Below are 21,714 nucleotides of genomic sequence, written 5' to 3'. Positions count from 1 at the left end.
AGCTGGTATAGATTCCAGCACACCCGTGACCCTAATGAGGATAAGCGATATAGAAGATGGCTGCAGTTTTTTTTTTTTCTTTTAAGATCGAAGGTTTCACATGATTCCATTCGCCAAACCTGTCTGCAGGACCGCCAGTCGGTGAAACGCGGCGAGGGCGAATCGCCTCCCTGCACCAGCCCGGACGACATCAACCACATGTTCAAATTCTCCCCAGGAGATGGACAAGCACTTCAGGTAATTCGCTATTCAGGCCACGTCTCCAACAAAAAAACAAAACTCACTCTGCAGACTAATGAACTGACGTTGCTGATTCAACATTCTGTCTACAGATCTCGCCCTTACCAGCCACTCATCCTCTGCTGGTGCTGGTCAATCCCAAAAGCGGCGGAAGACAGGGGGAACGGTGAGATCGTTTTTGTTTTTTTGCATTGTCGTTTCTTAAATCATATACTGTATTCATGAAAGATGTGTATTGAGACACATGATGGCCCTCTACATCTGTCCTTCCATTTTCAACATTGCTTGCCGCCCTTAGTTTCAAATGTGCTAAGCTAATCGACTTTACGCAGAGGGACGCTGACGAGCCAAGAGTTTACGCAATTGGTTTCTGTATGAAACCGTGTTACATCACCAGCATGTGTTCAATAGGACATATGGGACACGCATTACAGAATGTACGTGTGTCAATCACAGCACTTCGGTTATTAGTTGTCCGTCAGTTGTGTAACTCTCCAAAGGTCACAGGGAACTGGTGTGCAGACATGACTGAGCTCATTAGCATACGGACAGTTTGAGAGCGCAAAGATCAATGTATGGGAAAAAGTATCGCGATGCCTCGTCATTCCACCTACAGGAAGTTAAAAGTGAAGAAATTGAGATGTGTTCTGTGTTGCTGAAAATGAATAAGATGGATGTTTTTCAGTTTGTGATGTATTTCCGAGGATGTTTTCACATTTGACAACCGATATCTGTACTTTCTAGTCCTTTGTCAAAATAGGCTTGTTATTTTTTTTTTTGTAATGTCAAGGCGCCATGCAGGGGTTAATATCATAATGAAATGCCTTATGAACTGCATAATGAAACTGTAAGGTCTTATTTGATTTGATTTGACTTTTTATTAGATTTTATTTAAAATGGCCAAACATTTGCATCCATACCAGTACAGTGAGAAGTCTGTTGAAATGTTATTCCTTTACTTTATGCAATTCCATTGGATGTATGTGGATCATTGAGTGTACCATATTTATATATACTGTGTATTTTTAAATTGTATAAAAGTGACCGTTTTTTTAAAACTAATTTCTCACTCATGTCTATCCCTTTTAGCAGAATCTTTTTTTCACAAGTATCTGTACTTCTGTATAAGTACAGAGTGTGAGTACTTTTGCCGCCTTGTTGTTGTTTTATGACCCATTTTAAAATGAACATTTAAATCTAAGTAGAATTAGTTAGCATTTGACAGGGTTTTAAATTTTCCTTTTCAGGCATTAAAAACGGATTGTTTCTATTTCCGTCAGGGTTCTCAGGAAGTTCCGGTACCTTCTTAACCCACGGCAGGTGCATAGTTTGGACCAAGGTGGCCCAGCACTCAGGTAAATGCGATCCATTAAGTTGATTTAAATACACCTTCAACCTCCTTGAAGAGTTCCATAACCAATTGATTTTAGATAATGAGTAGGATTTAAATGGCACTCACCAGCCACGGTGTTAAGTACACAATTGAATGGATGTAGGTTGCCGACAGGGTTAACTTATCTCTCAAAAGAGTCAGAGTGTCGCCATGGCGCCATAGCAACAGGCTCAGCTGGCAGTGAGGTGAGAGGGAGATTGGTTTTAGCCCATTAGCACGTGCTTGTTTTAGACTGTCGCTCATAAAAATCCCAGTGCAGAACAGACAATTGGGATTAAGTGGATTAATGAATGTTTCACAGTGGCATAGACAATGGGAGTGACTCATGTGTACACAAACTCCAACCACCAACCCTTGTGCTATTGCACGATTCCCAGCAATGCCGCAGATCTGAATTTATTCTGAATCCAAGGGGGCATTAAGATCCAACATAAACGCACTAAAAAAAAAAAACACTTTGATGAGATTTGACAGAGATAGAGGCATAAGACTATGTTAAATGGAGTTAAATTTACAGCTATCAAACTTAAGGCCAGCGGGCCAAATTTGATCCGCCACATAATTTCCTGTGGCCTGTGAAAACAAATCATGTGCGCTGACTTTGAGTTTCTTGCTAAAATATAAAAATTGCAAAATTTCCTCACTTTTAATGATACTGTATTGAAATATTGCAATCATTTTTTACCGATCCCCCCTTTGAAACAAATTAAATAATAGCTGAACAAAGGGTTTCTTTTGTTGGTTTTTTTTTAATCGAAGTGTCTGACTCATTTGTTTTTCTTTTTGTCCAGCTGCTATGTAATTAGAAATTACTGATAAAAAACGATATATATTTAGAATCAAATAACATTTGACATATTTTTTCCCCTTTTTTACCTGTTTGAAATCGGTATTTACATTTAATTAATCTCACCCGAGACAGAATTCCTTAATTTTTTTACCCACGAAAAATTCAGAAATACATTTACCGGTACTATTTTCCACATTTTACCCATTAAAAATCAACATTTAGAAATACATACAAGCGAGAAGTATTTCTTTTGGGGAAAAAGAACATCACAGAAAGAAATAAAACACATGAAAAAAAATTAAGAGGAGTTCATCGACATCTTCACATCATGTTTGCATTACTTTGTTTTTATCTTTACAAATGAAGAACAACTCATTTCTTTTCATTTTCTACCTATTAAAAATAAAGAGTTGCAACATCATGAATTCATGAAGTTAGGAAGGATGAGACAAACGTATGTTTTTTTCTCCTTTCCCAATTTTACAAGTAAATCAAATCTGAAAACATTGAAGAAATATGCTTGACGGTACTGCAGACTGTCAATATGGCCACCATATATCAAAGAGTTTCATTCTTCGCGTACATAATATGAATTCTGCATACTTGTGGACTAAATGTGGGCATTAATGGTCCACTGAGCGCCAGGTGGCTGGCTTGAGTGAATGGCATCTTTGGCCGGGTGCAGCTGCTCGAGATGAAAGCCTCCATCGACACCTTTGTCCCGACTCACATGAAAGGTCCCTTTGAAGGTCGTGTGAGCTCAGGAGAAGATGGTGAAGGTGGAGTGAGCACATATGGATGGACAGTCTCTCTTGATCTCATTCCTAGGGTTAGCAAAGCGGTCGAACATCTCCAGTAAATTTCTGGAAAATTTCCAGTACATTTCAATGGAAAGCAGGGAAATATTGTAATTTGCGGAATTCCAAATTAGATACTTTGCCTGGGAATCATTGGAAATTCTGGGAGGTAACGAGGAACTAAGGGTAATTTTATATAATATAATAATATCAACATGTTTTTTAATCATAAACTGACACCTATGCATAAGAGTAAATAAATAATTTACAGTCGAACTAATTGCTATATTTTTCTTTTACATTCCATTCTAGTGATGATCTGTCCAAAGCTTTGCGCAGACTTCATATTTGGATCCACAGCACAAAGCGAAAAATCCAAAAGTGAAATGTGTTGAAGGCAAAACAAAAACAAAGGAATTGACCTTGCCGTTCCAATACTTTTTGAGGGCACAGTATTCAGTACTGTTCTGTCCCACCCCTCCTCACTAACATAGCGACATCAGTTCCTCTATGTAGCATTAGTGTCACACGAACATCACTGCTTAGAATTGAGCTAATGAGAATTCATAAAAAGCAATGTTTGACGCTACTGACGCTAACGAACCACACGTTGTCACATCTCTCCTCTCAGGCTCAACTTTTTTCACGACGTCCCTGATTTCCGAGTGCTTGCATGCGGCGGGGATGGCACCGTCGGTTGGATCCTGGACTGTATAGGTACTTGTACAACTTTGTTCACGTGGTCCTTGTGTAATTTTTCTTCATGATAGTGGATGTGTTCTCCATTGTCAGCATTCGCTTCCAACGTAATTTTTCCCCCTGATTTTCTTGATATGTAGTTTGGTCAGATGTAACCTTCAAAGGCATTATGCACACTTCTGTCACAAAAATGTTTTGAAAAAGAAGAAATGTGAGGTCATCATGACCAAAATCAATGTCGAAAAAAACCAAAACAAAACTGTCCTTTCATGTTGTCTGCTCAGTCACTGGTGAGCAAATGTGACAATAGAAATATGTCTCTGCAGACAAGGCCAACTTCGCCCGGCACCCCCCTGTAGCCATCCTGCCACTGGGGACAGGCAACGACCTGGCACGCTGCCTCCGCTGGGGGGGAGGTGAGACCCCTACATGCTATATTACACAGGCAAAGTCATTACTTTAAGTGAAACGTTTCTATTGGAACTTACTCTGGGGCGTGTTTGTTTTTGTTAGTCCTGCAAGCAATTTTTGTTGACAAAACTATACACGGAAAATATGAAATGCAACCGCATGATGGAATTACACAGCTATGAAGATAATATTGCGCATTATGTAACATCATCATAGTTTAAAAAAAAAAGCTATTAAGTGGAAAGTAGTTAGAGCCTGGCTCACGAGTTCTCACTTGAAGATGGGGCCTGAGAGTCGTTGCAACACATTCATTTAGTTGATGTACCATTTTATGTAACAAGCTACACAGTTGAGACAATGTTCAACTGTGAGTCACCCAGATCGAAAATATCAACACCTGCTCGATATTTTTAGCTTTGAAGATAAATTGACAGGAGTACCTGTGTGACTAAATGCTTCATGATCACACTGTAATAGAATCATATTCATAGAAGTTAAAGGCACTTACGAACAGAAAGACAATTACAGTATTTAGAGGCCTGGAGTATTTGACATTGGCATCTAAATGTTTGCCTACATATGCCACAATAAATGAACTAAATAACTAATAAGATGTGATTTAAGTGTCAACACAGCTTTAATATGAGAAGTAAAAATATGGTATTTATCATTGAATTAGGTTAGCCATTTTATGAAAATTTTCCATAAATATTTCCAAAATTTATGATTATGCGAAACATTTTTGTTGGTTTTGGGAGATAAAGAAAACCTCAATGCTCCAGCTCATCAAGGTGTGTCTGTTGTTTTTATATTACTGAGGGAAATAGCATAGCTAGCTGCTAGCTAGCTAGATACATATGAAAGCACACAATAACAAAAGTATTTTCATTTTATTACATCCTAAAATTTGCCACCAATGGCTACATGCTGAACCTCCTACTGCACCCCAAAATTGTGGTTTAAATCCTACTAAATGTGTGTTGTCAGGATACGAGGGGGGCAACTTGCTAAAGTTCCTGCGCGACATTGAGCATAGCATCGAGGTGGTGTTGGACCGCTGGAACATCGATATTGTGCCTGATGACAAGGAGGAGAAGGGTGACCCGGTACCCTACAACATTGTCAACAACTACTTTTCTATCGGTGTGGTAAGAACATTTACCTGTTACATATCATGCATTGCTGCTATTGGCGAACGACCAGTCTAGGTCATACCCTGCCTCTCACCCAAAATTAGCTAGGATAGACTCCAGCTCACCCGTGAGTCTAATGAGGACAGTTGGTATGAAAACGGATGATGATGGATTACAATAAATAAATTACAATAAAATAGTAAAATAATGCATTTGGATTTACGAATCGCAGATGGTGTAGTGGAACTACAACTTGTGTGCGGGCAGTGTGGGATCGGTTCCCACTCAGTGAAGGTGTGGATGATGGTGTGAATGGTTGTTCATCTCTTTATGTGCCCTGCGACTGACTGTCGACCAGTTAGGGTTTTAGTCTGCCTTTTGTTCTAAGTCAACTGGAATAGGTTTCCAACGACCAGCATAAGCGGTATTGAAAATAGATGGAATTAACTGTTTTTCATTTTAAATTAAATTGTCATTTTTATCTACCTATACCAGGGGTGCCCAAACTTTTTGGACCGAAGATCTACTTTTCGATCAACTAACCTCCCGGGATCTACCCTTACCGGCACGCGCACGCACACGCACACGTACACGCACGCACACACACACACACACACACACACACACACACACACACACACACACACACACACATACACACACACACACACGCACGCACGCACACACACACGTACACGCACGCACGCACACACACACGCACGCACGCACACACACACACACACACACACACACGCACACACACACACACACACACACACAGGCACGCCATGATGAGAAACAGCCTGAAACTGAGGCATGCGATGCACTTTTGCAGCCTGTTAACTATCGTAGCTCACACGAACTGTTTTAAAGTGCTTCCCTGGGCCCTCCTAGATTCCTATTCTTTGCCTGTGCCCTCTGTGAGTTGTACACGAAGCAAACTCTGAATGAGAATAATGACGATAAAAGATAGAGCGCAACAGCTCTGATCACAAGCTGCCAATTGCAGACTGCTGAGCGTTAACAACTTCCGGTGACGTAATCACGTGCCACCGTAAATTCAAGATTTACCTGCTCATTTTTTTGTGGAAATGAGACTTTGTGAAAATGAGACTGATAGAATGATTAGGGTGCAGCGTACATTAACACAAAAAAAATATTTATATCATGTACAACGACACACAAATGGTTGTTTGTTTGTTTTTGTCCTCGACACTCCTTGGATCTACTTGGGACCTGTCTTAGATCTACCGGTAGATCAGGATCAACCTAATGGGCACCCCTGACCTATACTGTAATACAGTATACAGGTAACATTGTGTCATTGTACAGTATGTCTAAAATGTAAAATAATGGTCTACTCCTAATAAGATGATATCAGTATGTTACAGTCAATTCATTTAAATCAAGTCCCTTTGACCATAAACGAAGAGTCGATGCATCGATGTGTTGCTCCTTCTTGGACAACTTTCTTCATTGATGGATTCAGTTTGTTGCCAAGTTACTGTTACCAAGGAACCCATTTACTTAACCGCTCATGTTCCATCGGAGCTAATGGGCAAAAGACTTATATGTGTTTTTTACGGAGTTGACACACGCACGCACACACACACACACTGTAGTCAAATGCATAGATAGGGAAATGCAGCAGCTGTTCAGTTAACACTCACGTGAATGAAGTCTCAGTGTTGCACTCGTAAAAAGAGCCATTGCACTCATGAAATAAATATACTATTTTACGGCTGGTTAACTGATCAGCCAGGCCTTTTAACTGGCTAGCTAGATACAGGTATTTATAAACTGACTAACTAACTAACTATACACACACATACATACATACCGTATTTTCCGCACTAAACGGTGCACCTAAAAGCCTTCCATTTTCTTAAAAGCTCACAGCGCGCCTTAAAATCCGATGCGCCTTGTGTATGGTCATGACGGTACTGTAATATGTCAACCCCAAAATGGCTCCTTGCTAGAGAAATGCTTACAACGCAGACTTCAAACTTAAGGTGATCGGTTACGCAGTTGAACACGGAAATAGAGCAGCAGCAAGAGAGTTCAGTGTTAACGAGTCAATGTTATAATTTGCTGTTGGTTAAGTGAACTGTGTTGCTGCTTTATTAAATAAGTTTTACGAACATCTGATCGTAGCGATATAAATCAGGGTGTAGTGTAGTGTTCTGTTGGCATTTCCTTGAGTGTACCTCCATCTAGTGGATGCATTGTAGATTGTGTCGTATAATATCCAATATATGAAAAAAAATTACAAAATAGGCCATTCATTGATGGTGTACCTCATAATCCAGTGTGCCTTTTAGTGTGGAAAATACTCTACATACAGTACATACTGTACATACATACAGTACATACATTATTTTGCTAACAAGCTGAAAAATGCACATGATAGGTATCTAACTAGTGAAATAGGTATCTAAACTAACTAGAAGAGTAACTAACTGGGCAACACACTCATTGGTAAGATAAATGATTAGACATCAGTTATTAGCCACCCATCTGATTAAGCAACAAGCTGGCTATTTAGGTAAGTGATGACAACCTCACTCAGTTACCAAATGTTTGAGAGAAATTAATTAACCAGCTAACCAACAGGGTAGCTAACTAACCGGTTGACTAACTTATGGATAGTTATTTTTTTGGGGGGTGGGGGCGTAAATGTGTGAAACAAACTTTATAACTAGCGAACTACCTCACGAGACATTGATGATAAATAGCAAAGAGCTAATTTAGCTTTATTTATTCATTTATTTGTTCGAAAAACTGGTGGTAAATGTGGGCCAAAATCCCAGATAAAAACAGAATCGTGAAAAAAATCAACTAAAAAGTCCACTAATATACGAATTTGTAGGTGCTGAATTGTGAATATGCATTGATTGTAGTTTTAAGTTGTAATATTAGATATCAGTTATTAGCTAATCATTCACCACTAGATGGCAGACATGGTTTAGGTGCACTTAATCCAGATTTTATACAGCTCTGTATTACAACCTGAATTATTTTTTGCGGATATGGAATTATATGCATGTCAAACATATGACCTCGATTTTTTAAAAATTTTGACTGAGTTTATTGTTCTGAAAAAATGCATAAAATGAATTATTGTACTTAATCTTGGTTTGCTGTTAAGCAGTTTTGTGACATCCTTGAATTGTGTGTTTTTTTATGCACTGGAGAAAAATACTGTATGTGGTTATTTTGTTTGTTTCAAACTCTCTATTGTTGATTTAGGAAAGTGGATATTTTCTTTCTCATTGAAAAATGTCACATGAAAAATTTAAATACATTAATAGCACGTACTTGGCACATATGCACATATTTTGACCATATCTAAAATAGCATTTTACATACATCTGGTTAGGAAATGGATGGTATGATGTAGCACTGATGAAAAAGTGTGGCTCCCCCTCCAGCATTGAATTTGCCCATCCCTGGACATTCTGCCACAGTGCAATGGTACACTAGCACATGAGAGATCATCAAAGGTGCTGCGTGAAATAATCCAATTTGTTGATTTCTTCCCAAACTTAATACCGGTATACATGAATGACAAACATATCTTTCTTTATCTGTCTATGCCGGCCATGTATAGTGACAGATGGAACAATGAAAAGCTCTTCGGTTAGATGGCACAAAGTACAAGAGACTTGAGGCTGTTTTATTTCACAAAATAATCAACACTGCGGTAATGGTACGTGCTAAATGCGTATCAAAAAGACGTGCAATATGTTTCAAGAGCTGGCTATCTGTTGCTGTTTCCTTCTTTCTTTCTTTATTTCTTCCCGTCTTTGTATTTTTCTCTTTTCTTTCTTTGTTTCTTTCCTTTCTTTCATTCCTTCTTTCTTTCCTTCTTTCTTTTTTGGGCGGGGGTGTGAGATTACTTTCTGTGTGTCTCCAGTGTCATAACCTAACTGGACAAATAAAAATAACTCTTCGTCATCACATGTGAGGTTCATCATTGAAGAAAAATAATATATAAATGCCAAGAGAAGACATCATGTGCACTGGTAGAAGAGGCTGCACCGTGGCGATGTTACACAACTGCACTCCCGCTGATGCTTGCTTGCTTGCCAGACTGAACACACAACACATTTATCTAAGTGTGAACTGTGTCTTTCGGTTTCAGCGCTCTATACAGTATCGTGTCACTTTCTGTTCCCCCTTAAATCTATTAACAATCATAGACCCCTTTTTTTAATTTAGTTATATTGCTGTTTAGAATTTCATCATAGTTTCGTTAGTAATAGTGTAAATCTTTGCATGAAAAAAAATAACAAATAAAATTTCGGTTACTTCATTTTTATTTCATTATTTTACGGTACATTGATACATTGAAGCCCAGTATATTTGAAGTTCAGAATTTATTTATCTAATTGCAAATTGTGTATGGGGGGTGGGGGGGGGGGGGTAACTGATCCTGCATGATCCGCTGAAAAGCTCACATATTTGCTGTATTTATGCTATAACAGTATCTGGTGCCATCTGAAGGCATCTTGGTGCCGAGGAAACAATTTGAAGTGAGTTAAGGAGCTTCATTCAGACTAAAGTACTCCATCCATCCATCCATCATCTACCGCTTATCCGGGGCCGGGTCGCGGGGGCAACAACTTTAGCAGGGAAGCCCAGACTTCCCTCTCCCTAGCTACTTCTTCCAGCTCTCCCCGGGGGATCCCAAGGCGTTCCCAGGCCAGCTGGGTGACATAGTCTCTCCAGCGTGTCCTGGGTCTTCCTCTGGGTCTCCTCCCGGTGGGACATGCCCGGAACACCTCACCAGGGAGGCGCTCAGGAGGCATCCGAATCAGATGCCCAAGCCACCTCATCTGGCTTCTCTCGATGTGGAGGAGAAGCGGCTCGACTCTGAGCCCCTCCCGAATGACCGAGCTTCTCACCTTATCTCTAAGGAAGAGCCCGGACACCCTGCGGAGAAAACTCATTTCGGCCGCTTGTATCCGGGATCTCGTTTTTTCGGTCACGACCCATAGCTCGTGACCATAGATGAGGGTTGGAACGTAGATCGACCGGTAAATTGAGAGCTTCGCCCTTTGGCTCAGCTCCTTCTTCACCACGACAGACTGATACAACGTCCGCATCACAGCAGATGCTGCACCGATCCTCCTGTCGATCTCCCGCTCCCTCCTGCCCCCACTCGTGAACAAGACCCCAAGATACTTAAACTCCTCCACTTGGGGCAAGATCTCCTCCCCGACCCGGAGGGGGCACTCCACCCTTTTCCGACTGAGGACCATGGTTTCAGATTTGGAGGTGCTGATTTTCATCCCAACCGCTTCACACTCGGCTGCGAAACGCTCCAGTGAGAGTTGGAGAGCCCAGCTTGAAGGAGCCAACAGTACCACATCATCTGCAAAAAGCAGAGATGCAATACTGAGGCCACTAAAACGGACCCCCTCAACGCTTCGGCTGCGCCTAGAAATTCTGTCCATAAAAGTTATGAACAAAACCGGTGACAAAGGGCAGCCTTGGCGGAGTCCTACCCCCACTGGAAACGATTCCGACTTACTGCCGGCAATGCGAACCAAACTCTGACATCGGTGGTATAGTGACCGAACAGCCCGTATCAGGGGGTTCGGTACCCCATACCCACGAAGCACCCCCCACAGAACTCCCCGAGGGACACGGTCAAACGCCTTCTCCAAGTCCACAAAACACATGTAGACTGGTTGGGTGAATTCCCACATACCCTCGAGGACCCTGCTAAGGGTGTAGAGCTGGTCCACTGTTCCACGGCTGGGACGAAAACCACACTGCTCCTCCTCAATCTGAGGCTCGACTTCCTGACGGACCCTCCTCTCCAGCACCCCTGAATAGACCTTACCAGGGAGGCTGAGGAGTGTGATCCCTCTGTAGTTGGAACACACCCTCCCTCCGGTGCACCTTTTTAAAAAGAGGGACTACCACCCCGGTCTGCCAATCCAGAGGCACTCTCCCTGTTGACCACGCGATGTTGCAGAGGCGTGTCAACCAGGACAGCCCCACAACATCCAGAGCCTTGAGGAACTCCGGGCGGATCTCATCCACCCCTGGGGCCTTGCCACCGAGGAGCTTTTTAACTACATTGGTGACTTCAACCACAGAGATAGGAGAGCCCACCTCAGAGTCCCCAGGCTCTGCTTCCTCCAAGGAAGGCGTGTTGGTGGAGTTGAGGAGGTCTTGGAAGTACTCTGCCCACCGGTTCACAACGTCCCGAGTCGAAGTCCGCAGCGCCCCATCCCCACTGTACACAGTGTTAGTGGTGCACTGCTTCCCCCTCCTGAGACGTCGGATGGTGGACCAGAATTTCCTCGAAGCCGTCCGGAAGTCGGCTTCCATGGCCTCACCGAACTCTTCCCACGCTCTGGTTTTTGCCTCGGCGACCACCGAGGCTGCGTTCCGCTTGGCCAGTCGATACCCGTCAGCTGCCTCTGGGGTCCCACAGGCCATAAAGGCTCGATAGGACTCCTTCTTCAGCTTGACGGCATCCCTTACTGCTGGTGTCCACCAGCGAGTACGGGGGTTGCCGCCACGACAGGCACCAACCACCTTACGGCCACAACTCAGATTGGCCGCCTCAACAATAGAGGCACGGAACATGGTCCACTCGGACTCAATGTCCCCCGTCTCCCCCGGAACATGGGAAAAGCTCTGTCGGAGGTGGGACTAAAGTACTCATGTCCCAGCATCTTGAGGCGTCTACAGGAAATTACAAACCATATTAGGGGTGTTCAGTACTCACAGATTTTCATTTTCTGCATCAGGCTGTCCATATCCCCTCACAATTGTGGGGGTTGATTCCAGTGGAACTTCTGTAATCAAATGCTTTTAATGTCATACAATTCATGATTTTTCTTTTGTCTCGATAATTACCTGGCTGTCAGATACCTATTTTCTTAGCTATCTAACTAACTCAATGGCTAGCTCTTTAAGTAACTATTACCTAGCTATTTTGACAGCAGCCAGTTCACTAATCACCTAACTAGCTTCCTAGCCACCTAACTCGCTAGCGAATTACCTTGCTATGAACTAACTATTTAATTTGCTAACTCCCTACATACTAACTGGCTTGTTAACTTGATCAATTTGTTAATTTGTAGCTAGTCACTTTAAAACTAGATCACGAGAAAGGTTCAAAAGACTACATCAATAAATTAACATTGACAGATAATATGGATAAATAGACACTTGGAACAAATGTATAACACAGAGTTTAGATGTATGCCTCATTTTAAAAATATAACCCAGATTGTTTTTTTTGTTTTTTTTTATCATCTCAAGAATATAGTCAGAGTCCACCCGTTTCTCTTTCAGTCTAACACAGAAGTGCTGACGCAAGCTTTTATTTCCTGTCACTTAGATTATTGTAATGCCCTTTCAAGTTTACAACTACTCCTGACAAGGACCAGTGGGTGGGAACACATGGCCCCAGTTTTTAAATCGTTGCATTGGCTCCCCGTGTGTTTCAGGATCAATTTCAAGGTGCCTTTATTAGTTTTTAAATATCTTCACGGTCTTGGGCCTTCTTATTTATCTGACCTGCTTTTATCATATCAACCCTCACGGACCCTGAGGTCCTCTGCCACTGGCCTTCTAATTATTCCCAGGGTGAGGACCAAAACACATGGTGAGCCTGCATTCAGCCATTTTGGTCACTAGCTATGGAATAGCCTGCCAGAGGAGAGCAGGTCCGCAGAGACTGTTGATGTTTTTCACTAATTTAATGCCAAAACGTATATATCCGTTTGCAAAACGGAATCATCTAGTGTCATTGAGTGTCTGCAATACATTTTGGGTGTTTTTTCTTTAAAAATATTCATAAAGGGCTTTGTGCACCTCTTCACTCAGTATCGAGGCTATGAGAATGATTTCAGTATGATAAATTACTACTAGATGGCAGGAGTGGTTTCGATCAGATATTGGTTGCACACAGTGCAAGGGTGTGTGGGGTGTGGTACGGCGATCCTACGGCGCGAGGTGGCGTGTTGAAGCGACGCCACTAGTGAGAATATGGACAAATGCCGGCAGCTAACTCTACAATGGAGCTTTTTCAAATTAAAAATAGATAACGAAGTCCCATACTCATCCTTGACGAACATGCGTGCACACAACACACACACACACACACACACACACACACACACACACACACACACACACACACACACACACACACACACACACACACACACACTTAATGCATAGGTCATGCATCAGTGCAGCATTTATCTTGCAATGAATTGTTATTTTGCAATCAAAGTGACCTTTTTTTGTGTGATGTTGCTATTTAGTAGGAAAGCATGATTCAGATATTTGAGGTATCACAAATGCAAAAAAAACAAAATCGATCAAAGTGAAAGTTCAGTTTGAAAAAAAAGATTTTTATCAAAGGATGTGTCCTTTCATAAAAATAATTTTTTTCTCAGAATTTCTCTTGGAAAAGAGTATTTTCAAGAAACCAATGTTCAACTCCCTTGAACTAAGGAATGCTATAAAAGGCAGACATGTCTTTTTTTTCCTGATGAAAGAAGAGGATGAAAGCTTTATTATGGTAGATTCCATACTTATAAAGCTAGAGAACATTTTCTCGACGCTCTCAAAAATCTGTCAAAATGGTAAAAAAAATGGCTGGTACCAGCTCTCCCAATTTGATAAAAATGTCTGGCATTGAATGAGTTCATAAGATATTTAAAGCACATCTTTTTAGGTTGGCTTTGGAATAACTTATTTCTAAACTTATTTGAATTCCTTCAATTGAAGTTTTTTTTTTTTTAAGATCCATTTTTTTCTTCATGGGGGGGGCCTCCACGCTGGGAGCTCTTTTCCTCAAATAGTGTCTCTGTACCCTGCCATGTCTCTTTTAAAGTCGTTTTTCAGTGTGTGTGTGTGTGTGTGTGTGTGTGTGTGTGTGTGTGTGTGTGTGTGTGTGTGTGTGTGTGTGTGTGTGTGTGTGTGTGTGTGTGTGTGTGTGTGTGTGTGCGCGCACGCATGAGCACAGGCATGCTTGTGGGGATATGTATCTGTCTGGGGGAGTGGGAGGGCCCTCTTTTTACATTATATTTTGGATGTTTTAATTGCAGAGCACTTTGAGTTGCATTTTTCTGGATGAAAAGTGCAATCTAAAGTTCGATTGATTGCTTGATTGAGCTATGTGAAACCCAGGGTGAGAGATCACTGAGCCAAGCGGGGTAAGTGGCGACAGATGGCCGCCTATCTGGACACCTGAGCAAACCAGCCGCTGTGACTCAGTCTACCACGTCACCAAGAGGCCTTCCAATCTGCCTTGGCTAATCTTGTGCATCAAGGTTTGGGTGCCATGGTGACATCAGGCTCAATCTGAGCACTTGCACAGTTACAGTACATGACACTAACTTGGCTCCATGGTGTGGAGCATGTAGTGTGCCTTTTCCAAGGCGATGACGACTTGTGCTAGCTTCTGTTATTTTAGCAAATGTGAATGCAAACTGTGTTCCCTCTGAGAATCCGTTTCATTTCCAAGATGATACAATACATTTGAATCACAAGTACTAAATGTAGTTTTATAGCAGTGCATTCACCTAATATGCTCAATAATTAGCCAGCTAGCTAGATATCAGCTACAACTGAATGTGTCACAAGTTGGACTGTGTTAGGAATCACTCCCGATGCACGATACAGTGCTCTACATGGCAGTGGCCCGCAGTCAGAGCCCAAAATACATTTACAGTCAAACCTCGGTTTCCGTCCATAATCCGTTCCAGAAGGCTGTTCGAAAACCGAAACCATGTTTCCCATTGGAATCAATGTCGAAACATTTAATCCGTTCCAAGTCAAGAAAACAACTTTTTTAAACCATTGTTTGTTTGTTTTTTACAATTTTACACCATAAACTGTACACATGTAATAAGAGAGCAGGTAATATGTAAAATACTGTACAAACAAACTGTAATATGTTTTATTTTCACCAATTTTAATATTAACATTGTAACATAAAAATTGAAGGAACATCTCTCTCTCTCTCTCTCTCTCTCTCTCTCTCTCTCTCTCTTTCTGTCGTGGGGTGTACGCCTATCCCAGCTGTCATCGGGCAGATGGTCTTTCATTTTTAGGATGCTGCTGATGGTGGATTTCGGCATCCCGAACTCCTTAGCCAACACAGACACACGCACACCTGACTCATATTTCGCGATCAACAATACAATACAAAAACGTCTGGTCTCAATGGACGCTACACGAGGAAGCGAAGCCGAGAGGAGTGAAGTGACGCATTCAAGTGCGCTCAGTTTGTTTGAGAACAGAAATTTGTTCGTCATCCAAGGCATAAAAAACTCGAAATTTTTGGTCGAAAACTGAATTGGTCGAGAACCGAGACGTTTGAAAACCGAGGTTTGACGATACTTGAAATGGTAGTATTTTCTTTCCAACATTTTTCATTCATTTCTCGAATGCGCAGCTTCCAGTTGTTTATGACTTAACTTTTTTTTTTGTCCAATCAGATTTCTGTATTGCCATGTAAATGTAATCTGTCAAAGGCCTTCAGAATCTACAGTGCTGGCATCAAACACAAACACATACACACACACACACACACACACACACACACACACACACACACACACACACACACACACACACACGTACATGTACACACAAAATTGAAATGGCTGTTTTTTTATTTTAACAGTTGGATTTTACATTCATCGCTCAGTGCCTTTAGAAAGGCTCATTACATTTTTCCATACTCTGATTGGTTCAGCTAAATAGTCTGCTATGTTTACTCATCTAACCGAAGGGCGAACGATCCTGATCATGAAGGATCTCTCAATCCCATCCAACTATCGGCCAATAACCTGTCTCTCCACAACATGGAAGCTCATGTCAGGCATCATTGCGGCTAAGATAAGTGGACACATGGATCAATACATGAGCGAAGCACAGAAGGGCATTGGTAGAGATACCAGAGGAGCCAAACATCAGCTCCTGGTTGACAGAACAGTCGCACAAGACTGCAGGTCCCGACATACCAACCTGTGCACAGCCTGGATTGATTACAAGAAAGCCTATGACTCGATGCCACATACATGGATCATTGAATGCTTGGAGTTGTATAAGGTGAACAGGACCCTAAGAGCCTTCGTTGCAAACTCGATGAGGATGTGGAAAACCACACTTGAAGCCAATGGCAAGCCACTTACCCAAGTGTCCATCAAATGTGGCATATACCAAGGTGATGCACTCTCCCCACTGCTGTTCTGCATAGGACTGAACCCCCTAAGCCAAGTAATCACCAAGACAGGCTATGGATACCGCCTCAGAAATGGAGCTACGATCAGTCACCTCCTCTACATGGATGACATAAAGCTGTATGCTAAGAGCGAAAGGGACATAGACTCCCTGATCCACACAACCAGGATCTACAGCAGCGACATCGGGATGTCATTCGGGCTTGAGAAATGTAGTCGGATGGTGACTAAGAGAGGAAAGGTAGTCCGCACTGAAGGGGTCTCACTCCCTGAAGGAACAATAGCAGACAATGAGGACAGCTACAAGTACCTCGGTATACCACAAGCCAATGGCAACCTCGAACTGGCAACAAGGAAAGCGGCTATGGCCAAATACCTCCAGCGAGTGAGGCAAGTCCTAAGAAGCCAGCTCAATGGCAAGAATAAGACCCGGGCAATAAACAGCTATGCCCTGCCAGTGATCAGATACCCTGCAGGAATAATAAGGTGGCCAAAGGAAGAGATTCAGACCACGGACGTTAAGACCCGAAAGCTCCTAACCATGCATGGAGGGTTCCATCCCAAATCCAGCACCCTGAGACTATATGCAAGCCGAAAGGAAGGAGGCCGGGGACTAGTGAGTGTGAGAGCCACTGTCCAGGATGAAACATCCAAGCTCCATGAATACATCAAGGAGAAGGCTCCAACGGATGACGTACTCAGAGAATGTCTCAGACAATGGGGAACAGAGGATGAGGCGCTGGAAGAGGGACCATCATGGGAGGACAAGCCCCTACACGGGATGTACCACCGGACCATAACTGAAGTGGCTGATCTCAAGAAGTCCTATCAGTGGCTAGAGAGGGCTGGCCTGAAGGACAGCACAGAGGCACTCATCCTGGCTGCTCAGGAGCAGGCCCTGAGCACCAGAGCCATTGAGGCCCAGATATACCACACCAGACAAGACCCAAGGTGTAGGTTGTGCAAAGAGGCACCTGAGACGATCCAACACATAACTGCAGGGTGTAAGATGCTGGCAGGGAAAGCCTACATGGAACGCCATAACCAGGTGGCTGGCATAGTCTACCGAAACATCTGTGCGGAGTATGGACTGGAAACCCCAAGGTCAAAATGGGAAACACCTCAGAAGGTGGTGGAGAATGACAGAGCGAAGATCCTGTGGGACTTCCGGATTCAGACTGACAAGATGGTAATGGCGAACCAACCAGATATCGTGATCATAGATAAAGGGCAGAGGAAAGCCGTTGTAGTGGATGTAGCGGTCCCAAGTGATGGAAACATCAGAAAGAAGGAACACGAGAAACTCGAGAAATACCAAGGGCTCAGAGAGGAGCTGGAGAGAGCCTGGAAGGTAAAGGTGACAGTCGTGCCTGTGGTGGTCGGAGCACTCGGGGCAGTGACCCCCAAACTAGATGAGTGGTTGCAACAGATCCCGGGAACAACATCGGACATCTCAGTCCAGAAATGTGCAGTGCTGGGAACAGCAAGGATACTGCGCAGAACCCTGAAGCTTTCTGGGGGTTTTTTCAATACAACATTGTTTATATGTTGAATTGGAGGTAAAAAAGGACTTAAAGAATCAAATTCAGTAAAAAAAAAAGGCTAATTTAATAATCAGTTGTGTTATGTTCTGGTGTTGAAGAAGTGGGCATACTACTGGTGAAAAAGCAAATATTTTCTCCATCCAAATTCCTGTGTCAAAAGAACTTCAAATTGATCCTTCAGCAACATGCATGACTTAGAGTGCTGTGCTACATGTGTGTGTGAGTGTGTGTGCGTGTGCGTGTGCGTGTGCAGTCATGTGCTCACGCTCGAGTGCGGGACAACATGTGCTGCAAGTTGATTCTCCTGTTGGGGGCTTGGGGTGGGGGTGGGGGGGCTCCTGACCATTTCCAAATGTTTACCTCAACACTGCTTGATCGCTTGCCAAGATGGCGTCGGCTGTGCTGGAGCTTTTATTATATATGCATATAAGCACGTAACATAAGTGCTGCATGTAAAGACATCCTGAGTGTTCATTCAGAGTGGTTGAAGGGCAGCACATGAAGGCGACAACCAAATAAGTCAAGTCAAGGCACATTTATTTATGTATGGTTGACCCAGCTCTTGTCCGGCTCAGTCGGTGCAAATCATGTCCATCATGATTGGAGCAGAATCCTGCCAATGACATCCAATGGGGTCATCATCCATGAGCCCCCTCTCCAGATCAGGGAAGAGGAGGAAGGACGAACAGAGAAAACGGCAGTACAAACAGGCAATATATCGTTCAACAAAATGCAAGAGTATACAAATGAGTCTTAAGTTGGGTTTTAAACAACTAAGGTAGCTGCTCTAATATGCGTGGGTATGGCATTCCAGAACACTGAAGCCCGTATAGAAAACCTGTGGACTTCTTTTTGGCTCTCTGAATTACTAAAAGACCAGCATGTTGTGAACAAAGAGTTTGGGGCGGAACATTTGGTGGCACCAAGTCAACGAGATAGGAGGGTCCTAAGCCGTGTGCTATTTTATAAGTAAGTAACAAAACTTTGAAATCGCATCTCAAATGGACCGGAAGCCATTGGAAGTTGGCTAGTATCGGGGGTAATGTGATCGAACTTCCTCGTCCTCGTCAGGAGTCTCGCTGCAGCATTTTGTACTAAGTGCATGCTTTTAACACTGGACATGGGAAGACCAGAGAGCAATATATTGCAATAATGGGAATTTCTACATTGTGAGACAAAAAAATGTCTTAATCGAGGTGAGACGGAACAAACATGAATTGCGATTTCTGCGTCACCAGGAGATAAAATGGGACATCTTTTAGCGATTTTGCGAAGGTGAAAAAAAAACGCAGTTTTACTTGTATTCTTAATGTGCATTTGAAAAGAGAGCATTGAATCAAATATAACACTGAGATTTTTTTTTTACTAAACCACTTTGGGTAATAGTACATTTGTCGAGGCTGAGAGGAGTAGTCCTTGGTTAGGTGTCGATGCCGAGCATGGCCAATAATCATAATCTCGGATTTATCACGGTTCAGAAGCAAAAAATCAAGAGTCATCCATTGTTTAATCGCAGTACGGCATGCCTTGAGATTACAGCAACCGCATGGGTTAGTTATTTCTAATGGCATATATAAGATAAGATAAGAAAACCTTTATTAGTTTCAAAATGGAGAAATTACAGCAGCAAAATTATGATGAGAATAGTCGGGTATCATCAGCATAAAAGTGAAAACTAATATTTACGTATGATGTCACTGAGTATGTAAATGCTGAACAAGAGAGTGCCAAGTAATAATGACCTGTAACCCGGCCTGCTCTAATGTGGATTGTCATGGAAAGCTCAAATAGTAATCTATGTTTCTAGAAAGAGTGATGGTGCCTTCCCGGTTAGGGTGACAGCATGTTGGACCGACCCCAAAAAGAGGGCCAGTTATCCACAAACTCAAGTCCCTGTTCGCTTTTCCATGAAAAATGGGGGAAATTGAAGAAAAAAAAACACACTGGGAAAAAAAACTACAGTATGCGTCACACCCTTTATTGTTGGGTCAGGATAGTGGAATTTTTCTATAAAAACCGTATGATCAAAAATGAAATATATTAGGAGCAGGTATTTTTCACATGTGCACATATTTTGGACGTATTTGTCAAATTTCTGGTTTGGAAGTGTGCTACTACGTCCCTCTCCAGCACTGGTGCAAAATGGTGGCCCCCTTCACCATTTAAGTTGCCCATCCCTGCTCTAGTAACTCGCTGTCTAGATAGCACCTAAATGAAATAGAAAACAGAGTGTTATTTTCGACAAAAATCTTTACAACAATGTCATTTTAAAACCTGATAATGTAAAAAGTGGCTCAGAAAAAGATATGAGAATGATCCCCTGTGTTGTTGTTACTCTTATTCCGGAAACTACTTACTTCATGCTTCTGAATGGCTAAAATACTATCCAGCCAGCGCTATCTGTTGCTTTTGTAGTCCCCTGAGACCCTCCTCATCTCAACAACAACAAAATACCGGTGCGAATGAACAAAAGTGTGTACGCTTGTTGTTGCAGGGCCACACGTGTGACCTTAGTGCTCTTGAGCAGAGTTCCTCTGGTCTTGAAGAGTCGGCAGGTGTCTCTCAGCATGGTTATTCATTACCGTCCATTATTCATAACCTGGCGTGGACCTGGCAGCTGCTGACTTCCTGTCACTGATACTTCCCCTGACCTTCACCGAATGCCAGCAATACTCCAATGCGCGTGCCTGCACATACACACACACACACACACACACACACACACACACACACACACACACACACACACACACACACACACACACACACACACACACACTTTTATTTTTTTATTTTTTGCGGATATGTCTGCATGCTCTCTCAGCAAAGATACTCGTGGAAAGTTTTACACGTAACGGTAAAGTACAGTACGGTAACTCATTGGTCAGTGGTGGTTGCTTACCCAAAACTAGAAATGTACCGTGCAGTCGTAGAGAGCCACACACTATATTCCACCCGGCACCCTCCAGTTTCCCATGATACTCTTCTTTCATCTATAACTGCTTCAAACAACAAAGTGTATGCAGAAAAAGTGGTTAAGATTGCACGACTGTCTGTGTCTTATATGTTGTGTTGTATTATTTAGTCATTTTTGTAAACTGTTCTGTTGATGGCGGTGCGGGCACCCGCAGCGGCTCCTCTCTCTCCTGTGGTTGAGAGGAAAGAAATTTCATCTGTGCTGTATGTTGCACATAGGGCACATTTGACAATAAGATAAGGAAACGTTCATTACAGCAGCAAAATTATGAAAGGGAGAAAGTAGAAGACAAAAAGTATATAAATAAATATAAATATCAAATGTAAAATATGAATATAAGCATATTAAAAATGGGCGAATCCAGGTTTTCAGGACCGTCTGTTGAATAGACTCTATTCAATAGCCTGACAGCAGTTGGCAGGAACGAGCGGTGGTACCTCTCCTTCTTACAGCACGGATGCATCAGTCTCTGGCTGAAGGAGCTGCCTAGTGCTGTCAGGGT

General features: G+C 42.5%; 1 protein-coding gene across 2 annotated transcripts in view; it reads left to right on the top strand.

The window, feature by feature from the left end:
* Positions 1–21,714, top strand: part of dgkg (diacylglycerol kinase, gamma) — a 103,051-nt gene that overhangs the window by 26,486 nt on the left and 54,851 nt on the right. For both annotated transcript variants that reach the window (XM_086123878.1, XM_086123877.1), the window contains 6 exons: positions 130–237; positions 333–406; positions 1,521–1,595; positions 3,852–3,937; positions 4,246–4,335; positions 5,318–5,478. In XM_086123878.1, coding sequence (XP_085980004.1) covers positions 130–237; positions 333–406; positions 1,521–1,595; positions 3,852–3,937; positions 4,246–4,335; positions 5,318–5,478 — 594 coding nt within the window. The remainder of the gene's footprint in view (positions 1–129; positions 238–332; positions 407–1,520; positions 1,596–3,851; positions 3,938–4,245; positions 4,336–5,317; positions 5,479–21,714) is intronic.

Source organism: Hippocampus guttulatus, chromosome 11 (genome assembly GCF_054856545.1).
Source record: "Hippocampus guttulatus isolate MCC_2025c chromosome 11, RoL_Hgut_1.0, whole genome shotgun sequence".
Taxonomy (NCBI): domain Eukaryota; kingdom Metazoa; phylum Chordata; class Actinopteri; order Syngnathiformes; family Syngnathidae; genus Hippocampus; species Hippocampus guttulatus.
Note: the sequence above shows the minus strand (reverse complement) of the source record. Positions and strands in the feature narration are given on the sequence as shown.